The sequence below is a fragment of the Aspergillus nomiae genome (assembly GCF_001204775.2).
Source record: "Aspergillus nomiae NRRL 13137 chromosome Unknown contig00015, whole genome shotgun sequence".
In the NCBI taxonomy this organism is placed as follows: domain Eukaryota; kingdom Fungi; phylum Ascomycota; class Eurotiomycetes; order Eurotiales; family Aspergillaceae; genus Aspergillus; species Aspergillus nomiae.
Window position 1 is genome coordinate 94,443 of NW_015378070.1, and position 19,326 is coordinate 113,768.

At 50.9% G+C, this 19,326-nt stretch overlaps 8 protein-coding genes across 8 annotated transcripts; 5 read left to right on the top strand and 3 right to left on the bottom strand.

The window, feature by feature from the left end:
* Nucleotides 1–128: 128 nt before the first annotated feature.
* ANOM_001450 (cytochrome P450) lies at nucleotides 129–1,895 on the bottom strand (the record flags this gene model as incomplete). The annotated part of the gene is made up of 5 exons (XM_015546707.1): nucleotides 129–306; nucleotides 362–528; nucleotides 591–701; nucleotides 758–1,620; nucleotides 1,682–1,895. The coding sequence occupies 5 exons, from the start codon at nucleotides 1,893–1,895 to the stop codon at nucleotides 129–131; spliced, it is 1,533 nt and encodes a 510-aa protein (XP_015411236.1).
* Nucleotides 1,896–2,445: 550 nt separating this feature from the next.
* Nucleotides 2,446–4,109, top strand: ANOM_001451 (cytochrome P450; the record flags this gene model as incomplete). The annotated part of the gene is made up of 3 exons (XM_015546708.1): nucleotides 2,446–2,627; nucleotides 2,683–3,126; nucleotides 3,191–4,109. 3 exons carry the CDS (start codon nucleotides 2,446–2,448, stop codon nucleotides 4,107–4,109), a joined length of 1,545 nt encoding a protein of 514 aa, XP_015411235.1.
* A 1,782-nt stretch (nucleotides 4,110–5,891) lies between these two features.
* On the top strand, nucleotides 5,892–7,522 carry ANOM_001452 (7-dehydrosterol-delta 7-reductase; the record flags this gene model as incomplete). The annotated part of the gene is made up of 5 exons (XM_015546709.1): nucleotides 5,892–6,498; nucleotides 6,558–6,672; nucleotides 6,730–6,846; nucleotides 6,906–7,228; nucleotides 7,287–7,522. 5 exons carry the CDS (start codon nucleotides 5,892–5,894, stop codon nucleotides 7,520–7,522), a joined length of 1,398 nt encoding a protein of 465 aa, XP_015411234.1.
* A 796-nt stretch (nucleotides 7,523–8,318) lies between these two features.
* Nucleotides 8,319–9,407, bottom strand: ANOM_001453 (uncharacterized protein; the record flags this gene model as incomplete). The annotated part of the gene is made up of 1 exon (XM_015546710.1): nucleotides 8,319–9,407. One exon carries the CDS (start codon nucleotides 9,405–9,407, stop codon nucleotides 8,319–8,321), a length of 1,089 nt encoding a protein of 362 aa, XP_015411233.1.
* A 1,954-nt stretch (nucleotides 9,408–11,361) lies between these two features.
* On the top strand, nucleotides 11,362–12,406 carry ANOM_001454 (putative NmrA-like family protein; the record flags this gene model as incomplete). Its single annotated transcript, XM_015546711.1, has 3 exons — nucleotides 11,362–11,670; nucleotides 11,745–11,839; nucleotides 11,893–12,406. 3 exons carry the CDS (start codon nucleotides 11,362–11,364, stop codon nucleotides 12,404–12,406), a joined length of 918 nt encoding a protein of 305 aa, XP_015411240.1.
* Nucleotides 12,407–12,962: 556 nt separating this feature from the next.
* Nucleotides 12,963–14,454, top strand: ANOM_001455 (amidohydrolase; the record flags this gene model as incomplete). The annotated part of the gene is made up of 3 exons (XM_015546712.1): nucleotides 12,963–13,334; nucleotides 13,386–13,630; nucleotides 13,683–14,454. The coding sequence occupies 3 exons, from the start codon at nucleotides 12,963–12,965 to the stop codon at nucleotides 14,452–14,454; spliced, it is 1,389 nt and encodes a 462-aa protein (XP_015411239.1).
* Nucleotides 14,455–14,568: 114 nt separating this feature from the next.
* ANOM_001456 (aldehyde dehydrogenase family protein) lies at nucleotides 14,569–16,095 on the bottom strand (the record flags this gene model as incomplete). The annotated part of the gene is made up of 3 exons (XM_015546713.1): nucleotides 14,569–15,195; nucleotides 15,247–16,026; nucleotides 16,078–16,095. The coding sequence occupies 3 exons, from the start codon at nucleotides 16,093–16,095 to the stop codon at nucleotides 14,569–14,571; spliced, it is 1,425 nt and encodes a 474-aa protein (XP_015411238.1).
* A 1,505-nt stretch (nucleotides 16,096–17,600) lies between these two features.
* On the top strand, nucleotides 17,601–19,246 carry ANOM_001457 (putative MFS alpha-glucoside transporter; the record flags this gene model as incomplete). The annotated part of the gene is made up of 2 exons (XM_015546714.1): nucleotides 17,601–17,777; nucleotides 17,831–19,246. 2 exons carry the CDS (start codon nucleotides 17,601–17,603, stop codon nucleotides 19,244–19,246), a joined length of 1,593 nt encoding a protein of 530 aa, XP_015411237.1.
* Nucleotides 19,247–19,326: the final 80 nt, after the last annotated feature.

Genomic DNA, 19,326 nt, shown 5'->3' on the forward strand with positions numbered 1-19,326 from the left:
TTAGATCTTTAATGTATATACATTTATTGAAGTCGGCCATTTACCTCTACCTGACAATCCGACATCGTCTGTATCCAGAAAAGGCTCATCTGCACAATCAGTCCGGCTGATTACATGATTCAGTCTTCCTAGGAATCACCTGCAATCTCCATGATTCTAGCCTTAACTTGAAAGCTACCAGACTTTGGGGCTGGATGGCCAAGGTCCCGTCCGACCTGGATATTGTTGATGGTGGTATCCACAAGTTGCATATCAACGAGACGAACGATTCTCGCTAGTGTTAAGTAGAGCTCGGCATAGGCCAAACTGAATACCGTTAGTCCAGTGGAGAGGGAAAAGGGAAGTTAAAAGAGACACGTACTTTAATCCTAGACATTGCCTGCTTCCCTTAGAGAATGAAACAAGGAATCTGTTCAGATATTGTCCATTTTCAGCAGCCTTGACCCATCGCTCAGGGTTGAACGATTCTGGCTCAGGGAAAACCTGAGGATTCATATGAACAAAGTAGGCGGACTGGCTCACGGGTGTCTGATATACGAAGGATGTTAGCGATTGGCTCACTGCGTTCCAGCTTTGTGTGGTCTACTTACGCCGGGTGGGATCACGTATTCCCCGTATGATAATGATTCGACAGGGGCAATGCGAGGAGACCGAGCCACCAGTCCATGCGATAGCCGTAGGGACTCGTTAACGACTCCAGTCTAGCAGTGCTTCATTAGTATTGAGCAGTAACAACATTCAGATAGCACAATCATACCAAGTACGGTAGTTGTTCAAGCTCAGCCCAGGTTGGTCGGCTGGTCGGAGTAGGCATGACTTGTTTGAGCTCGTCGCGTAGCTTACATCTCATAGTCTCATCACTGATCAAATGAAACATGGCGACCGTCAAGGCTCTTGCGGTGGTCTCAATGCCAGCACCGAAGAGAGCCGCACCCTCTTCTTCAAGGCGACGCAGCGTCTTCTCTTGTGGTGGGACATCGGCGACAGCTAGAGCATCAAATATATTTTTCGAGAGCATATCGTTATCATGCAACAGCGGTTCCTTGTCAAGAGACTTCGCCGCCTGCCGACGGATCAGGTTCCTCACTGCGATGACGTCGGCCATCTGAAGGCCCAGCTTCTCCATAAGCCCGATCGGCACGCAGCGAAGGATCTTGGGCATGATAGGGAAGAACTTGTTGATATGGCACATGGACATGACATAATTGACCGCATCGATCATCTGGTTTTGGAAGACTTTCTGCTCCAGGTATCCTTGGCTCGCCCCGTAGCAGTACTCCGAGACTACATCTGCTGCCAGAGCCGCAAAAACACGGTGTAGAGGCATGACTGCCTGAGATTCAAAGGCGGAGCGGAAGCGGAAAAGCACGCGGTCTACCTTTTGTTCGATAACCGATTCGGCCTTCTTCAAGGATCGTCTCGAAAAGTAGCTGCTCAAGAGGCTGCGGCGAAGCCGATGGTGTTCATGACCAACGGTTGCAACCATCGGCAACGGTGTAGTAAACACGCCAATGAACCTGGGATCCTTTTCTCGGACCCGCGAGCTGCCTGCATAGATTTGTTCATAGTAATAAGGATCATTGACGTGAAGTTCACGCGGGTTAATTCGTACGACTGGCCCTTTAGGGTTGTCAGCAAAACCAAGTCTCTATAGGCCGCTGGGTACTACCAGGCTTTTTACCATATTTCTGATGCAATTGCTCAAGCTTGCAGAGATAAGAACCATTGCAAATTACATCGTAGTAGAACTCGTACAGATGAGAAATCGCCGCCAGTTTTGGGCCTGGAAACTTGCAAAGAGGGTGGAAAAACAGCCTGTAAACAGTCTGGATAGTAAAGCCCACCACAAGCGCGAGTAGGCACAGGCTCCCAGCGGAGCTTGTAAATTCATCCATTTAGTTCCTGTGCAATGCTCTGCAGTAGGCGATTTGGAGTATCCTAACCTGTGAAACGGAAGTTAACCACCAACCTCAACTTTTGGTGGGGGGGGCTTTTCGAAAATATATGTTGTCTCCAATTTCGGGCTTGCCGGAGTAGCACCGGTTCATTTTTCACCATGTTCTAATAAGGAGTCCAATGGAAGGTCAGTTGCGAGACAGAACCTAATGCTGGAGTGGGCTGAAGATCCTAAACTCCCTAGTCCGCATATATTGTTTACATTGGATACGTAAAATACTAGCGGCACAAAACGGTACACGCAAGGGGTTCCACTCAGCGTGGCCATCTAAAGATAAATTACCGATTTGGAGTTCAATAGCTTGAGAACTAAAAAAAATAAATTTAAAATAAAAATTAACCTATTGTACGGAATGCATCACGGGAATTACTGTCAATTTTTCACTCGGTACTAATCGTTCCAGGCGGGACTATTTATTTAAAAATCGATGGTAGACAGTAGAAGGTGCTCCATCCAACAACCTGTCTCTCGATTAGAATCCAACGACCATGCCGGACCTCACTACGATTCTGGGAGTGAGCGGAATCGCCCTTCTCGGGTATTTCCTCCTGTTCACTCTACGGGTGAAATTGGATCCCCGCGAGCCACCTCTTGTTGCAAGCACAATTCCACTGGTTGGCCACTTGATCTCCTTTCTCGTCCATGGAATTGGATACTTCGCTGCAGAAAGGTATGGAGGCATACCGGCCCCTTTTGAAAAAGCCGTAGGATGCTAAATGCCTTAGTCGTAAACATGCCGTGCCAATTTTCACCATGGATATACTCAAGAAGAGAGTGTATATCGTTACTTCTCCCGACTTGCTCCCGTCCGTGCGACATAGTCGCAGCACCATGTCATTCGATCCGCTGTTCACAGCCATGGCCGAGCGGGCGGGGGGCATTCCAAAACCTGGCCTGCAGCTCCTCCGGGAGGAGGAACGAGGGGGCAAGGGACTTGCTAAGAAAACGGTGGAAGCTATGCGTCCTGCGCTACTCGGAAACAAGCTTGACCATCTAAATGAGCAGATGATTCAGGTCCTCAAACCCATCGTCGATCAAGTGGCTTCGATTCCTACCCATTCATTGGATTTATATGAATGGTGCAACGATGCACTCACGGTTGCCAGTACAGATGCTATCTATGGCCCTTTGAATCCTTACAAATCTGAAGCTATCAGAAAAGCCTTCTGGTAATTATGTCGCCTCGAGCCATCACGTTTGCTTGCCTTGCTCTCCACGATTAACCGTGTATAGGGATTTTGAATCAAACTTGAGCCTGCTTCTCGCCGATACGGTTCCCTGGCTTACTTGCCGGAAGGCCTGGAAAGGTAGAGAGCAGTTGGTCCAGGCTTTTATTCAGTTCTACCAAACTGGTGGTCATCTTTCTGCGTCTCATCTCGTCTATGCTCGATGGAAGGTTCAGCAAGAGGCTGGCGCCACTCTGGAGGACATCGCAAGATTGGAGATCCTCACCGGGGTTGGGATTCTCTCTAACACAGTCCCAAGCTGTTTTTGGCTGCTTTTTGATATATTATCCCGCCCGGAGCTATTACGAACGATACAAGATGAGATTCATCAGAACGCAATCTCCATCGACTCGACTGGAACCCATAGCCTTGATTTAGCAGATATCCGGGGAAAGTGCCCGACGCTCCTCTCGTCATTCCAGGAGACCCTGAGAACACGATCTAACTCCGGTCAGCTTCGTGTGATATACCAAGATACCCTATTAAATGATCACTGGCTCTTGAAGGCCGGCTCCATCCTCCTGATTCCTGCGCCGGCCATCAACACAAATAGCTCGGCGTGGGGTTTGGACTCGGGGAACTTCGAGCCCCAGCGCTTTACCAAGACCACTCAGATGACGGACAAGAAACTAAAGGCCTCCGGATTTTTATCCTTCGGGATATCTCCCCATATCTGTCCTGGGCGCCATTTTGCCACAGGAGAGATCTTGGCTCTCGCTGCGTTGCTTCTTGTACGATATGATATTAGTCCTATGCATGGCTCTTGGACCGAGCCGAAAACAAATGCGAGGGCAGTCGCTGCATCGCTTCCCCCGGCAGCTGAAAAGGTTGAAGTGACAGCCGTCGAGAGAGAGGAATATAAGGGTGTAGAGTGGCGGACGACGGTGACCCCGGGGAAGGGGACGTACGGCCTGATCATTGGATAATGATTCTTTCATCGATATCATAGCGCGAGATACCGTAGAGTTCTTATCATATCATGAGATCACGGGCCGTGATCTCCAACCTGAACCCAAGATCTACATACCACCTCATTGCCACTCGTGAACGCAGGCCATTGTATAGATTTACCATGACTGTACCTGGATGAACATGCTACATTGCGTATGAAAAATACCACTTCGACCTGAATTTGTGAAATTTCTCTTTTCGTGAAGAGATAATTTCCCGTGGCTGGCTGACCTCGTTTAGGGTTAAAGTTAAGCCCAGTTATCTTCCGTCTCATTGGGAACGGGAACTGTATCTCCACTATTTGCGTGGAGACTCGACTCTGGTGCGTACTGGAGGAAATGGCACTACAAAGGGAGTAAGTATTCAGCGTAAATTCCTGTGTCTTTGCCTTTCTTGTGTTTTCTTTCCTCGGCTGATTCGATGGTATCATCATTTCATTCCAGGGCGTTTGGCTCCTGTTTCGAGCCACCCGAAGGAAAAAGTTTATTGCTTGAGGAATTCCCACATTGGCGGGACACCTCATGGCTTTCTCCCGAGTATGGATAGATCGCCATGACACGGAGATCTCCTACGTGATCTCCTACGCGGTCTCCGGGCTCTACACGACCCAGAACATGGATATCGAAGCAAGACCAACCGCCCTTCTCACCCTGTCTGCAGGATCATTGCCCTTGCAGAATTGGCTGTCAGTTTTGATCCGATTGGCATCATCTAGCAGCGGGTTCCTCATTCCTAGTTGTGGGAGCGGGCAAGAGGGTTGACCCAACTACCAGGTTTCGCTGCAGAATCTTCAGCTTGCCTGTGGGGGTCCTCACTAGTTTATTTGTTTAGGCTGAGTCGGCAGTCTGAGGAAGTACCCACAGGTAATCGAAAGCTGAGATAGGGTACGAAACGATAGTGTCGATCCCTGTGGATCGGTTCGCTTACAGATAACCATTGGACCTATCGAATTTTAGGAGCAGCTGGCAAGATTCGTAAAAAAGGAAACGATATACTACAATTATTTTACCCACCCAGATCAGCCCGAGCTTTTCACACCCTATCTCCAATGTAGATTTTGAGAGCTGACCGGATCTTTGGGTCAACCTTTTGGAAACCCACTCCGAGCCCGGCCGATTGGGTCCATGGGTCAAAACCCACTCTGATGGCCTCTGCCCACTGCGCATCCAGACCTCAAGCCGCCAATATTACTCACTTGAGGTGGTTGATGGGACATGACGCTTGTTAAATAGACTCAGTCGTTCATTCTTCCAAAACACGGGAAGCAATGCCCCTCGATCAAACACCAGTTTGATTGATTTCCTCGTCCCCTCTCAGCTCCACTGCATCTCAATGGCCCGTGCTTGATGATTTACTCAAAACAGAAGTAATAGTGGAAGACTAAAATAGAGACACGGAATTATCTTCCCATGGTTCCATGATTTTACTATTAAGTGGTCTCTATTGGTTGTTGAGAGATTTGAAGTTGAAATGGCGGTGTTTTGTATGGAACACTGGGTTGCGGACGATACGGTACCGTGTTTTACCGGGTGTACCTGTGTATTCTTCTGGTACCTCCAGGTATTCAGCCCGGCCTGAGTGGGGAGATGCAAAGGACTAGCAATCCTTGGGTATGCAGCAAGTCCACGAGACAGATCATGCCGACCTCCGCTGATCAGGCCTTATTTAGATAAAGAGTGAGAATCCCATGCTGGTCCTTAATTCCACTCGACAATAGTTTTCCTCCTTCATTCCACACCCCTTTCGTACCGCTCAAAATGGCCGCTGTGCAGCTAATTGACGGGCTGTCCAGCTTGGGATCTGGAAAAGGCCAAATACAGAAAACAGGAATTACTCAACCAAAGGCCCTCTGGGGTCGGCGAGCCAATGTATCGTGGGTTTCGAGTCTCCCGAGTATGTTGTTGATGGTCTCTGCGCCTCTTCTCGTACTCTCCATTTCTGTAGCTCTCACCCACTATGAGGGCTCAATTACGAAGGTGTTCGGTGACTTTTATTCGCATGGCGCTCTTCCACTGCTTACGCGATATTGGCCAACTGTGACCACGCAGGGTGTCAAAGCGTACGTCTCCTGGCTGGTTTTTCAAGCATTTCTCTACCAAGCCCTTCCGGGGAGAATTGTGTCCGGCCCTCCCACTCCCGGGGGATATTCTCTACCATATAAAGTCAATGGACTATGGTCTTGGCTGGCAACCCTAATTGTATTTGTGGGTCTTGTTAAAGCAGGAAAGCTGGACCCCGCGTTTGTCGCAGTGCATCAGGGTGAACTGATAATTATTGCGAATATCTACGGATTTTTGATCACCGTTGGGTCGGTGATCAAGTGCCATGTATTCACCCCGAACACGAGGGATGTTCGATTTAGCGGTATGTGATGAGACATATTTTCTTCCGCGACGAACAAGAGTATTGACAAACTTTGACAGGATCCATCATTCACGATTTCCTGTCTGGAGTGGAACTTAACCCCCGCCTGGGCAAGCTCTGGGATTTGAAGCTGTTCCAGATTGGACGTGTTGGGATGAACAGCTGGGTGCTTGTGTAAGCTGCTTTTCTTCTTCAGAATTCATCCGCGGGCCTAACGGTACAACTTCGCAGTGATCTATCCTTTGCTGCTTTGCAGTATCAGAAATTTGGCTACCTCACAAACTCCATGGCAGTGGTTATTTTTCTACATGCTTTGTATGTGGTAGACTTCTTCGTCAACGAAGACTGGTGAGTGTCGCAACTAATATATCGTGTCCTGGAATGATCGACCATTTAACAATTTCCAGGTATCTAAGCACGATTGATATTGCCCTGGATCACTTCGGCTTCAACCTGGCATGGGGATCCGCTGTGTGGCTGCCCGTGATTTACACTACGCAAGCACACTATCTGGCTTATCACCCAGTCCAGCTGTCCGGGCTCCAATGCACACTACTTTTAGTCGCTGGAATCGCAGGTTACGTGTTATTCCGCTCTGCGAACCATCAAAAGTATCGCACGCGCCAGTCAAAGGGAGCCAACCTGATCTGGGGCCAAAAGCCTTCCCTCATTCGCGCAACCTACCAAACCGCTGACGGATCGTCACATGAGTCCATGCTTCTACACTCCGGTAAGTCTCCAAGCATTCAGTCCTCTGTGAGTCGTTTTACTGATGAATACTCCGACAGGTTGGTGGGGATGGGTCCGCCATCCGAACTACATCGGGGATTTGATTTTCTCGTTCTGCGCGTGTGCGGGCTGTGGCTTTGCGCATATCATTCCCTGGACGTATTTCTGCTTTATGGCGAGTCTACTCATCCATCGGTCTCTGAGGGACGATGCCCGTTGCTCATCGAAGTATGGTGACCGATGGAGGGTGTACTGTGAGATGGTGCCGTGGAGGCTCATTCCGGGGGTCTTCTAATGTGCGATGATCTTTTTATAGACTAAGAGATGGAGGATAGACGAATACTATTTCCGTATAGCAAGAATAAAGTATATTGTCTTTTCTATATCAATCTAGCCTACTAGAATTGCTTCCTGTCCTACCTTGCTGCCAAGAGGATATTGGGAACTTATACCACCGGGTGTGGGCTATATGTCAGCAAGTCGTATCTTCAGCGACTGACAGTGCCCAAAACAGGAGTACACTTGCCATCATTTACTTGAGGTAACTGCAGAGTGGGTCCAGGCAATGGAAGAGATTTCCGGCGCACAGTATTTCGGTATGGGTATTCAATCTGTCACATCTCTTGGCACCGTGTATAGAATTCAACCGAATTAAAGTTTAGCTTCGTATTACATGGCGTGACGAGTCGGAGTGACAAAAGAACTTAAAGCAAGGATCTCCCTCTTCGTTCAAGATTACACCGACTTATTACACCGACTTTTGAACCCGAGGCACCTTGTCGTTAGTCTTGGACCCGAGCTACGGCTGCCTTGCAGGGCCAGTGCATTCTACCATGTGGATCTTGGGCATTGACAGAATGGATTTGGCGAGAATGGTATGCTTACGCCAGAGCTAGCCGCGGCGCTAGTGATAATCCTGTGTGGCTAGTGGTGTCTACCAGACCATGATCTTCATAAGACCTCGCTATGTCTTTAAACTGGCCTTGATGCGGTAGTAATCGACAAAAAAGACTGATTGAGGTGAAATCTAATCCAAGACAGACGAGTGTGTACACAAATACAAAACAACCGAACAGAGACAAGCAGTCTACTCATGCACCAGGCGTCAAAACTAATCTCTTCGTCAAAGTGTCTTCAGATTCCCACGCAGACGCAACATCACTCAGAGGAACAGTGAAGATCGGGAATGGGATGTGCATCTGGGAAGTCATCTTCATGATTTCCGGCAGTTCCCTCCTCCAGTCCTCGACGGTGAAACAGCCTAGTCCAGTGCCTAGGATGCAAATGGGTCTTTGGTTGATCAGGTAGCTAGGCACCACGTCAAAAATATGCGGTCGCTCCGCGATATTCCCCACTTGGACGTACTGCAAGTTGTCTCCGCGCACACACCGAGCTGTCTGCAGAATGCCCGAAGCTGCAGGGCCGCTGCCAATGTAGTCCAGCACGATATGCACCGGCCCCACACTGGGAGGAAGGGCAAAGGGCTCCCGGAGCACGACGCGATCGTCGAGCCCCTCCACGGCGGCGAGCGTGTCTTCATTGCGCGACAAGCCGATGATGCGAGTGGCGCCCAGTGCGCGTGCCACGATCGCTGCACACCTCCCACTAGCGCTTGTTGCGCCGATGATCAGCACCGTCCGTCCCTGGCAGCCGCCAACGACACGGCATCGCAGGGTCATCCAGCTGCACGACACCGGGTTTGCTAGTGCCGCTACCTTGACAGGCTCGGTGCCCGGGTCAAGCTTGACGACATGTCGTAGGTTGACATTCGCCCGCTCAGCAAAGAGTGGTGCGGCAAGCTGGGTGATGTAGTACATGTCGCCTGTGATCTCGTCGATTCCGACCCCATCAACGCTTGGGTCATGGGGCAAGGGCACCTTGAAGGTGGAGGGGTGCGCGCCGGCAGCCCGGCTTCGGACGACTCGTGTCACGCTCGTGGCGAGCACCTTGAGCTGGAGCTCAGTAGGTGACGGCGGCGGTAGATCAGGAATCGAGATGTATTGCGGCGGCTTGCCCCAGGATATCACGAGAGCGGCTTTCATGGCGTGGTCTGGGTCCACGAGGCAGGGCGACTTTCGGTGCAAATCATGGAGGGCTTTCAGCGCGAATGTTGCCTTGAGAGTGTCCTTGAGACGACCTCTCAAGTTGATTCGGTCTGGGGCGGACTGCTGGTCTCCCATTGGGATGGATGGCAATGTTCCTGAATTGGTGTCTCTTCCAACGGCGTCGCAAACTGGCAGAAGCTGCAATACCGCAGAAGGTTTGGGTCAAGAAGCAATAATGGCTAACAATTGTTCTCCTTTGCACGGAACATCGTTGGTTTTTATTCCATATCCCCTGGCCCGTATTCCAGGGGGCATCTCCCAGTGTAAGACACGAAGCAATAGACATCCCAGACAGGTCTCAGAACGGGGCTTGCCGTATATCAGCTTCAGCTTTCGTTGGCACTTGCAACATTTATGGTGGCACTCATCTCCCGAATTTGGTCTTGAAATGCACCTGGCGTGGCTGAAGAGTATGCAATTAGGGAAGCACTGCTTTGAGTTTTGGATTCGGGCCCCTGCATAGAGCTGTCAGCATGACTCAACGGTTTCAGCCCATGTTCGCGTGAGGTACGTCATGATTGGAAGTGCTTCCATGGCACATCTTCATTTTCTTTGCCGATTCGAATGTTCCCGAGTGGCTCAGCGCTTTGGTGTTTCATTCATCACACTGTAGGCGGGAGTAATCGAGTTGGCCTTCGGAATCAGGATGGTCATGCCGACTGATTCTGTCTGCGTACACCTTGTAGTGCGATCTGACATTCGATTGACTTTGTCTAGAAGGCTCTGGAACTATTCTCGGTTAATTGGAATTAGCCTGAATCAGGAGGTTTGTATCATGAGGTCGAAAATGTCTCTCCGGCCTCCCAGGCTGCAGTCAGCGACATGTAATCATTGCCTCTTATACAAACAAGGCTTTGGGAAGTAACAGAGGTCCCGCCATACTCACCATAGGAATACTCTGCCTGTTGGACGCCATGTGGTGTCCTTACTCCCTATCCGACCATGTGGCATTCGTGCTACAGTAGATGGACATTTCCTCCGCTGCGAGTCGGACACCTAGTTTCCACAGAGAGTAAGACACATCTTTCAGCTGAGTTAAAGCAAGTATCCATGTAAGACGAGCTTCTAGAACTGGCGCAGGTTCCGGGGAAGGAACTTGGTTTCGGATAGCAACTAATAGTATACTCATTACTTTTTCTCTGGAACTTTCTTCTCGTTAGTCCCAGTCACTGACTTCTAGACCATTCTATGAACAGTTGTGGTTGAGTCGGCTTGAAACTGTTGGGACAGTGATCTTGGGGGGTATTGAGCAACGCAGGTCTTGGTTTTGGAACGATGGCGGAGCTGCTGTGCGTTGAATGCTATTGAACAGAAACATTGCTTAAGTCTAGTATACTATGCTGAGTGAGGAAGGTATTGCCTGGAGCTTAGGAATCCACTTTGCTCATTGTAACTGCCAATTCAGAAGAACCATGACTGGTATCGATTCTTGATATTGCCTCTAGGATGGAGGGAATATGACCACCCAACAACTTTGGCCGAAAAGGGCCAGAAAGACAGATTTATTCCCTATCCACGACTAGTACACAATTCCAGCCTCATGTCTAGACCATCACCCTGAAGATCGCTGCAGCCGGCTAACCCAATCCGAGCATTAGAAATACGAGACAACGAGAGACGATCGGCATAGGGACAACTGTCAGGCCGACTACGTCAGAAGCAGACATTAGTAATAAGACTCTCCTAACTACCTAACTAACTACTGCAACTACTGCAGTTTTAGCCCCAAACCCTCATATAATTTGGACCCACGCAGCCAATCACACTTGTGGTTTGGGCCAACTTCGTCTTGGCTGCATGATTAGCAAGCAATGCTTTCTCCATACAGAGAAAGCAAGGCAGATGTAACAGAACTTGTTAGAGCGGCGGGGCATTATCAATCGCGTGATTAGCAATCGTGAACAGGGATATGGTTATCAATATAAATATATTGTCAACCCTGCGTTGCGGTCGGTATTTGATTTCATTAACCAAGACTGTTTGGAGTAACCCGAGATTAATACGGGTATTACCACTATCCCGAACCGATATGACCCTCAAATACCTCATCACGGGCGCGACAGGCGGCCTGGGACGGTACGTCCTAGACTACTTCGTGGCGACCAGACCTCTGCACGAATTCGCAGCTGCGTCGTCGAGAGAGTCTAACCGACAACAATTCGAAGATCGTGGCATTGCCTTCCGACAGGTTAACTATGACGATCCCGCAACGCTGGACACCGCGTTCGAGGATGTCGAGAATGTACTTTTTGTCAGCACCAACACATTCGATAATGAGAAGCGGCGAAAGCAGCATCAGAATTTTGTCGATGCGGCGAAGAGGAAGGGTGTTAAGCATGTATGGTCTTTCTTTCCGCGTTTTTATATTTTGTTTTCTGAAATTCTCCCGGCAATGGCTAATCATTATGCTAGGTATGGTATACATCTCTCGCCTTCGGAGGATTTAAGTCCGATTCCAAGGCTGCGGTGCAGACAGCACATTTAGAGACCGAGGAGATGCTTCGGAAGTAAGTCGACCCCGAGCTACTACATAGACACGATCATAGCTAACAAACCCCAGATCCGGAGTCACCTACACTTCCATCCGAGAAGGCGTCTATACCGACGCCTTCCCCGTGTTCATCAACTGGTACCCCGACTCAACGACCGTCCCTCTCCCATGCGACGGCCCCATGGCAATGACCCTGCGGTCGGAGCTGGGTGAAGCGACCGCGCGGTTGATGATCGCCGGCGGCCATGAGAACGAGATCGTTCTACTAACAGCCGAGGACACCATTCGACCCTCGGAGATTGTGGACATCATCAATGCCACGACGGGTCGGCAGGTGAAGTTCGAGCGTGTGTCACCCGAGGAATATATCCAGATCTACGGCGGGAATGATAAGGGGGGCAAGCCCAAGGCTTTCTTTGAGAAGACGTTGACGTGGTATGAGGGCATTGAGAAGGGCGAGTTGGTTACCACGCATCCGTTGATGAGGGAGCTTTTGGGCAGGGAGCCTACGAAACCTCGTGAGGCGATTCGGGGGTTGTTGGCGAACCCTGATTATACGTGGCATCAGAACCATGTGAACTAAATGTATAATTGTAATTAACTTAATGGGACACGCTTTCTTTCTTGTTTGGGTCGGGTCAGCTTTGGTTATATCGTCCTGTGACATCAGGATTCACGTCTTTTTGCGCGGGTTGTTTTTGAGCAAGTGAAGAAAAGATTCGAGAGGAGTGGTGCATTCTGGTAGAACATTTCGAGGGAGTCGAAGCGCCTGTCTTTTGAGTACGAGGTGAAGACTGCAAGAATAACGACCTGCAAGTGTTAACTATGCTGTGTGGCTAGGCTTGCTATGAGACTGTTGGCGGGTGAAGCCTCGGTTCTATGGCCGTTGGTTAAAATTAACCATCCTTCATGCACCCCACAGTGAGCCAAGAAGATAAGCTGTCATCTAATTTGGTGATGAAACAAGAACTCTATCTACAAATTAAATCTTATCAATTATGGAAACCTACGATTCCCCGCCCATCGGAGGTCTCCGTGTGGGGAAATCGATCCTACGTTAGCGGGATTTGTATATCAACCCTCCAACAGACCGAGCAAGTCTCTAGACAAATGCCCGAAAGTAATTTAAATCCAACATCATGCTGTACACCCACGCGACAATCATCACGGTTGACTCAAACCGACGCATCATCGAGGACGGTGCCATCCGCGTACAGAATGACTTAATCGCGGATATCGACAAGACCGCAGCCCTGAAGGCCAAGTACCCCGACGAGGACGAGTACGATCTCACCGGCCGGATAGTCATTCCGGGCCTCATTTCCACTCATATGCACACGGCGCAGACGCTGCTCCGGGGTGCTGCCGATGACCTCGAGCTGGTTTCCTGGCTGTGCGAGCGGATCTGGGTGCTGCAGGGGAATTTCACGGCCGAGGATGGGTATGCCGCGGCGCGGTTGAGTATCGGGGAGATGCTGAAGTCGGGCACGACGTGCTTCTTGGAGAGTATGGTGTGTATTAGTAACGACTGTCGTGTTTGGGAATTGGTCTAATTGAGGCAGTTCGCGGACCGGTACGGATTCGATGGTCTGGCGCGAGCAGTCGAGGAAAGCGGCATCCGTGGCTGCTTGGGTAAGATCGTCATGGACATCGCAAAGTATGCCAAAGATGATGCCTGGGCCATGCATCCTGGGCTGGTCGAAGATCGCGAGACATCATTGTTGGGCACGTTGGCGATGTGGGAGAAGTGGAATGGCAAGGCCAACGATCGTATTCGCGTATGGTTCGGCGCTCGCACACCTGGAGGGTAAGCATTTCCGTGTAAACTCACATTTGAACTGCCACTGACAGAGGGATAGAGTATCAGATACCCTGTATCGTGAGATGACCAGTTTATCCCGCGAAAAAGGCATCCCCATCACCATGCACTGTGCCGAGGTGCGTGCCGACCGTGACTTTTTTGCGTCTGTCGGACACACCCCCATGACGTACTGCGACTCGGTCGGCCTTCTCTCGCCGTCGACAGTGTTGGTACATATGGTGCATCTAGACGACGACGATATCACGCGACTTGCGAGTTCAGGAACCCACGTCGCGCATTGTCCGACCTCCAACGCCAAGCTTGCCTCTGGCATCTGTCGCGTGCCAGACTTGCAGCGAGCCGGCGTTAATATCGGCCTCGGCACAGACGGCGCCCCCTGTAACAATACCTGCGACCTCCTGCAGGAGATGAAGCTAGCGGGGATTATACATAAGAGCCTGTCTTATGACCCCACCGCGGTACCCGCCGAATCGGTGCTAGAGATGGCGACCATCAACGGCGCCCGTGCGTTAGGATTGGAAGACCGCATTGGTAGCTTGGAGATTGGCAAGAAGGCCGATTTTGTAGCGATAGATACTCGTCGTATCCACTTACAGCCCTGGTTCAACCCCGTCAGCGCGGTGGTCTACACGGCGACCGGTCGGGATGTCGATATAGTCGTTGTCGATGGGCAAATGCTGGTGCGTAGTGGAGAGCTGTTAACCATGGACGAACAAGAGATCGTGCGCGAGGCCCAGCGAAGAAGCCAGGAGGTGGTCGCCAGAGCTGGTTTGAAAGATCGAGTAAAGGCTCGGTGGCCGGTAGAATGAGCAATTTATCTATGGAACTACAGTCTCGATGATATTCATGTACCAAGCAATTGACATTGAATCACGTGGCTATCGCATCAAGTTCGTTTCGACATATATACACATCACATCTGCTCATGCGTCCTTAACAAAATACAGAGCCTGGGTGTTGCACCAGCCAGTCAATCCAGTCACACCCCACTCAGAGCCAATACCACTAGACTTGTGTCCGCCAAATGGCACATTAGGCAGCACCATGAAGTGTGTGTTGACCCACACGTTACCAGCCTCCAGTTGGCGCGCAATCCGCTGGCCACGCTCGGCATCCTTCGTCCAGACGGATGCTCCGAGTCCAAGCTCGGTGTCGTTCGCCCGTGCGATTACGTCCTTCTCGTCGGACCACTTGAGAATGGGCAGAATAGGCGCGAAGGGCTCTTCTTGGACAATACGCGAGTTGTCCGGTGGGTTGTCGACAATAGTCGGCGGGACGAAGTAGCCCTTGGACTCGGGGATATCACCTCCCAAGACAGAGTTCAGGCCTTCGGATGCAATGTGTTCGATCAGGTTCCGGGCCTTGCCGAATTGCATGCTGTTCTGAAGGGGACCGAAGAAGACATCGGGCTCGGTGCCTTCGCCGAGCTTCAGGTTCTTCACAAAGGCGACGAGCTTGTCACGGAACTCGTCATAGATCTTCTCGTGCACATAGAGACGCTTGATCATCATGCAGATTTGACTCGAGCACAGGAAGCTCAGAATACCGACCTGTTGGAGTTAGCCACAGTTGGTGTGATGGTAAGGGGTTGTCTGTCATACCTTGGGAATGATGGCATCAATGTCAACATCGTCGCAGACAATGGCAGGGTCGTTGCCACCCAGCTCCAATGTAACGCGCTTCAGCGTCTTGGCGCAACTGGCCATGACTCGGCGACCGGTCAAACTAGAACCGGTGAAACTGATCTTGTCGATTCCTGGGTGCTCGGTGATCATGGGGCCGAGGTCATCACCGCCGCTCAGCACCTGCACCACACCTGGTGGGAAGCAACGGGCAGCAAGCTCTCCTAGTTTCAAGTTGCAGTAAGGAGTGAAGGGCGACGGCTTGACAATAATTGTGTTACCAGTGTATACTGCAGGGATGATCTTTCCGACCGCCAGCATGACGGGAAAGTTCCAGGGCACAATGGCACCTCCAACACCGATGGGGATGTGTCTCTGGACCACCTTGTGCTGTTCATTGTCCTCGATCACCTTCTCTGGGACTTCAAGCTGAGGGATAGCTCGTGCCCATATGACGGCGTTGTCAATTTCACCGGCTGCTTGGTTTAATGGTTTCCCTTGCTCCTGGGTCAGTAGCTTGGCCAGGGTATCCTTGTTCTCTTCGATGGCGTCGGCAAAAGCGCTCAGCGCCCGACGCCGCTCGTCAATGGACGTCTGCGACCATGTCTTGAATGCCTGGCGAGCGGCGTTCACGGCCTTGTCCAGATCCGCGGCAGTTGAGACGGGGACCTCGGGGTTGGGTTGTTGGTTCGCGGGGTTGATGCCATGGCGCGTTTCGGCGGTGGTGGTCAGTTCGTTATTAATAACGTTGTAGAAGGTCTATAGCTGGGTTAGCGAGAAGCATTACAGTGGTTCAGTGGTTCACATTACAGTAATATCCAATGTCATGGTGAATTAATTTCTCGCGGAGATTTGTACAATTATTGTGATTACAGAGGGGTTGAGGGGTAATTACAGATAACGGGCGACTCCCCTCTTTTATATGGAGTCTAAGGCCCCCGAACATGCTACCGACGGTTCGACCATCCTCGGGGTGTCGTCCTACAAGTGCCGTGATTGATCAACGGAGGATGACACGAAAGCCAAGCAGGCCGTGCGGAGACGGTCTCCCAGTCAAGGTGGGGCCCTCCACGAGACGGTTCAATAGTGGCGTTCTGGGAGGCGACGTAGACTGCAATGATCTGCGGGTGCATCTTTGGAGGTGTTGGTTGCATTCATGATAGGCGAACGGTCAGCCATGCAACCCTAGTGCGGGCACTCTCCACCCACGCTGTACAATGTCATGTCAGTCTCCGAGGTAGCTCGTTCAGCATACATGAACACCACGCCACTATGGCAGTTCTTTAGCCTGTGAACCTGTATAGGCTTTTCTTGGCATTTCCCGTTGAGAAAGAACACGGTGTGGAGTGTGGAGTCTCTGCCGCTTCAACAGTTCAACTAGAGTAGAGCATTAACTAGAGTTGGCATCTACTCCGGAGTCTGGCTTTCTGTGCCATGTGGAGTTGGTCATCTTTTAGTCTGTACTGCTGACCGCTACCTTCAACCCTGGTCTGCAAAGCGTAGTCTACTCCGGAGTATACCTCACTAGCTAAATTGAATGTCCGTCTTGTAGAGATCACTCGCAACCCCTTATTGTCAGCGGTGCCTTTCCGAGACAACGTTCGAGCCTATTAAAGGACAAGCTTCCTCCATGTCTCACTGCAAATTCTTTCCAACAGAAGCATATATCTACCACCAGCCTGACGGATATATTCATTCAAGAAGATAATCGATGCACTATAGTTCATAACTAGCCATGTCAATTTCCAACTTCTGTGGATTCACCATAAGTGAAATGCATTTTATTGTCAACCTTCAAGCAACATCTACGGTGAGTGAGTGGCAGTATAGGCAGCATGGTGCCGCGCCAATGCAGTGGTTCCATCAACAATATCAAACCTCCCATTGCTTGGCTATATGATATTCAAATATACCCAGCTAAAAGCTTAGAGCAAAGGACCCTCAACTATAGGGCGAAGCTTGGTTGAACGTTATTGGCTATTAGATGTTTCACTATATATATTTCGGTACGGCAGGGACTAGTTGATCTATATCGGACTTTGATAAGGACTAACATGGTGCGGGACATAGGTCCGTAGAAGACTTGCATCCCTCAACATGGCCCATGGCCTATTTTAATAACTTCACCATGTTTCCTCCGCAAACGCAAAGAAATCTTGGCAAGAGGACCCGGGGAACAATCAGTTATGTTATGGATATGATTGATATGATCTGATAGGGTGATTAATCGCGGCCCAACGATTGGATTGCCGAGGGATGCCAAGCCCAAGGCCGGTATATATTTTCTGAGGGTGGCAGATTGAAGCCCTAACATTCTCCCCCGTCGACTCAGGATGACGACCAGCAAAGCTGCAGAGAAGCAGACCACTCTGGTCCAATCCGTCCCGGCGTCAGCGATCGAGGATGCAGAGCTGTCGTTTCAGTTTTCGAAGGATGAGCATAACCAGGGCTTTTGGACCGCTATGCGGCTGCACTGGCCCGCAGTGGGGTGGGGCTTGTTCATGAATCTGGTGAGAACTTTTCGAACAACATCCTTTCCAGCACACTTTGCTAAAGGTTATAGGCAACTATCCTGAAGGGTATTGACGGGGGTGTGGTGAAAGGTCTCGTCGGCCTGGACGTGTTCAAAGAGACCTATGGCTACAATCACAACGGAACCTATATGATCGCCGCGCAGTGGCTTTCGGCCTTCAACTATGCCAATCTGCTCGGTGCCATCGTGGGCGCCCTCTGCTCCGGGGCCGCCTACAACCGCTTCGGGCCTCGCATCATGATCGCCATATGTTCGTGCTTGTCTATCGCCTTCATCTTCATCCAGTTTTACAGCCACACGCCCGCCCAGCTGTTTGTCGGGCAACTCGTCAACGGCGCGGTGATCGCATTCTACCCAATTTGCGCCTCGGCGTACGTCGGCGAAGTGACTCCACTCGTCCTGCGAGGGTTTGCCGCCACCATGACGAACCTGGCGTTTTCCATCGGCTCCCTGATCGCATCCGGCATCCTGAAGGGAACGGCGTCGATGAACACCCAGCTGTCCTACAAAATTCCCATTGCCACCCAGTGGGCATTGCCCTCTATCATGCTGTTCCTGGTCTTCTTCTGCCCGGATCCACCGTATTGGCTCTGCCGTAAGGGCCGCTACGACGCAGCGCGCGTATCGCTCCGTCGCCTGGCCACACCTAGCATAGACGTCTCGCGAAAGTTGGCGCACATCCGAGAGACACTCCGGCTAGAGGAGGAGTTCCAGGGCGACCGGCCCCACTACAGGGAATGCTTCCGCGGGCCCAACTTCCGGCGACTGATGATCTGCGTGATGGCGTACAGCATGCAGGCGTTCACCGGCAATATATTTTTCATCAACTATGCCGTGCACTTCATGGAGCTGGCCGGGCTGGATTCATCCGATGCCTTCTCCATGAACCTCGGTCTCACTGCCATTGGGTTCCTGGGGACCTGTATCTCGTGGCTGTTGCTATCGTACGTCGGTCGGCGCACCATGTACCTCTTCGGTTGCTCGTCGCTCGCCCTTCTGTTGTTCATCATCGGTGCCGTGGACCTCGCCCCACGCCAAACCAACACGGTATGGGCGCAGTGCGGTCTCATGTTAGTTTGCACATTCGTGTATGACCTCAGTCTCGGCCCTTTCTGCTACGTGCTTCTGGCCGAAGTGTCCTCTGCTGCTCTGCGCGGGTTCACGATCGCCTTGGCAACGGTGGCCTGTTTCATATGGTCGGTCGTCTTCGCGGTCGCTATTCCGTACGCCATGAATGAAGATGAGGCCGACTGGAAGGGGAAGATCGGCTTCCTCTTCTCGGGGCTCAGTGTCCTCTGTGTGATTTATGTCTACTGGTGTATGCCGGAGACCAAGGGGAGGACGTTTGAGGAGTTGGATATTCTTTTCGAGAGGAAGGTACCCAGTCGGAAGTTCAAGTATTATAAGGTTGACATTGATATTGACGGGAGGAGGCTGGAGGAATAGTTCGTGATATGCATTATGACTTTTACGAATGGAGTTCTGAAACTTGAAATCGCCGAATATCCGAGGCACACTGTGAGAAC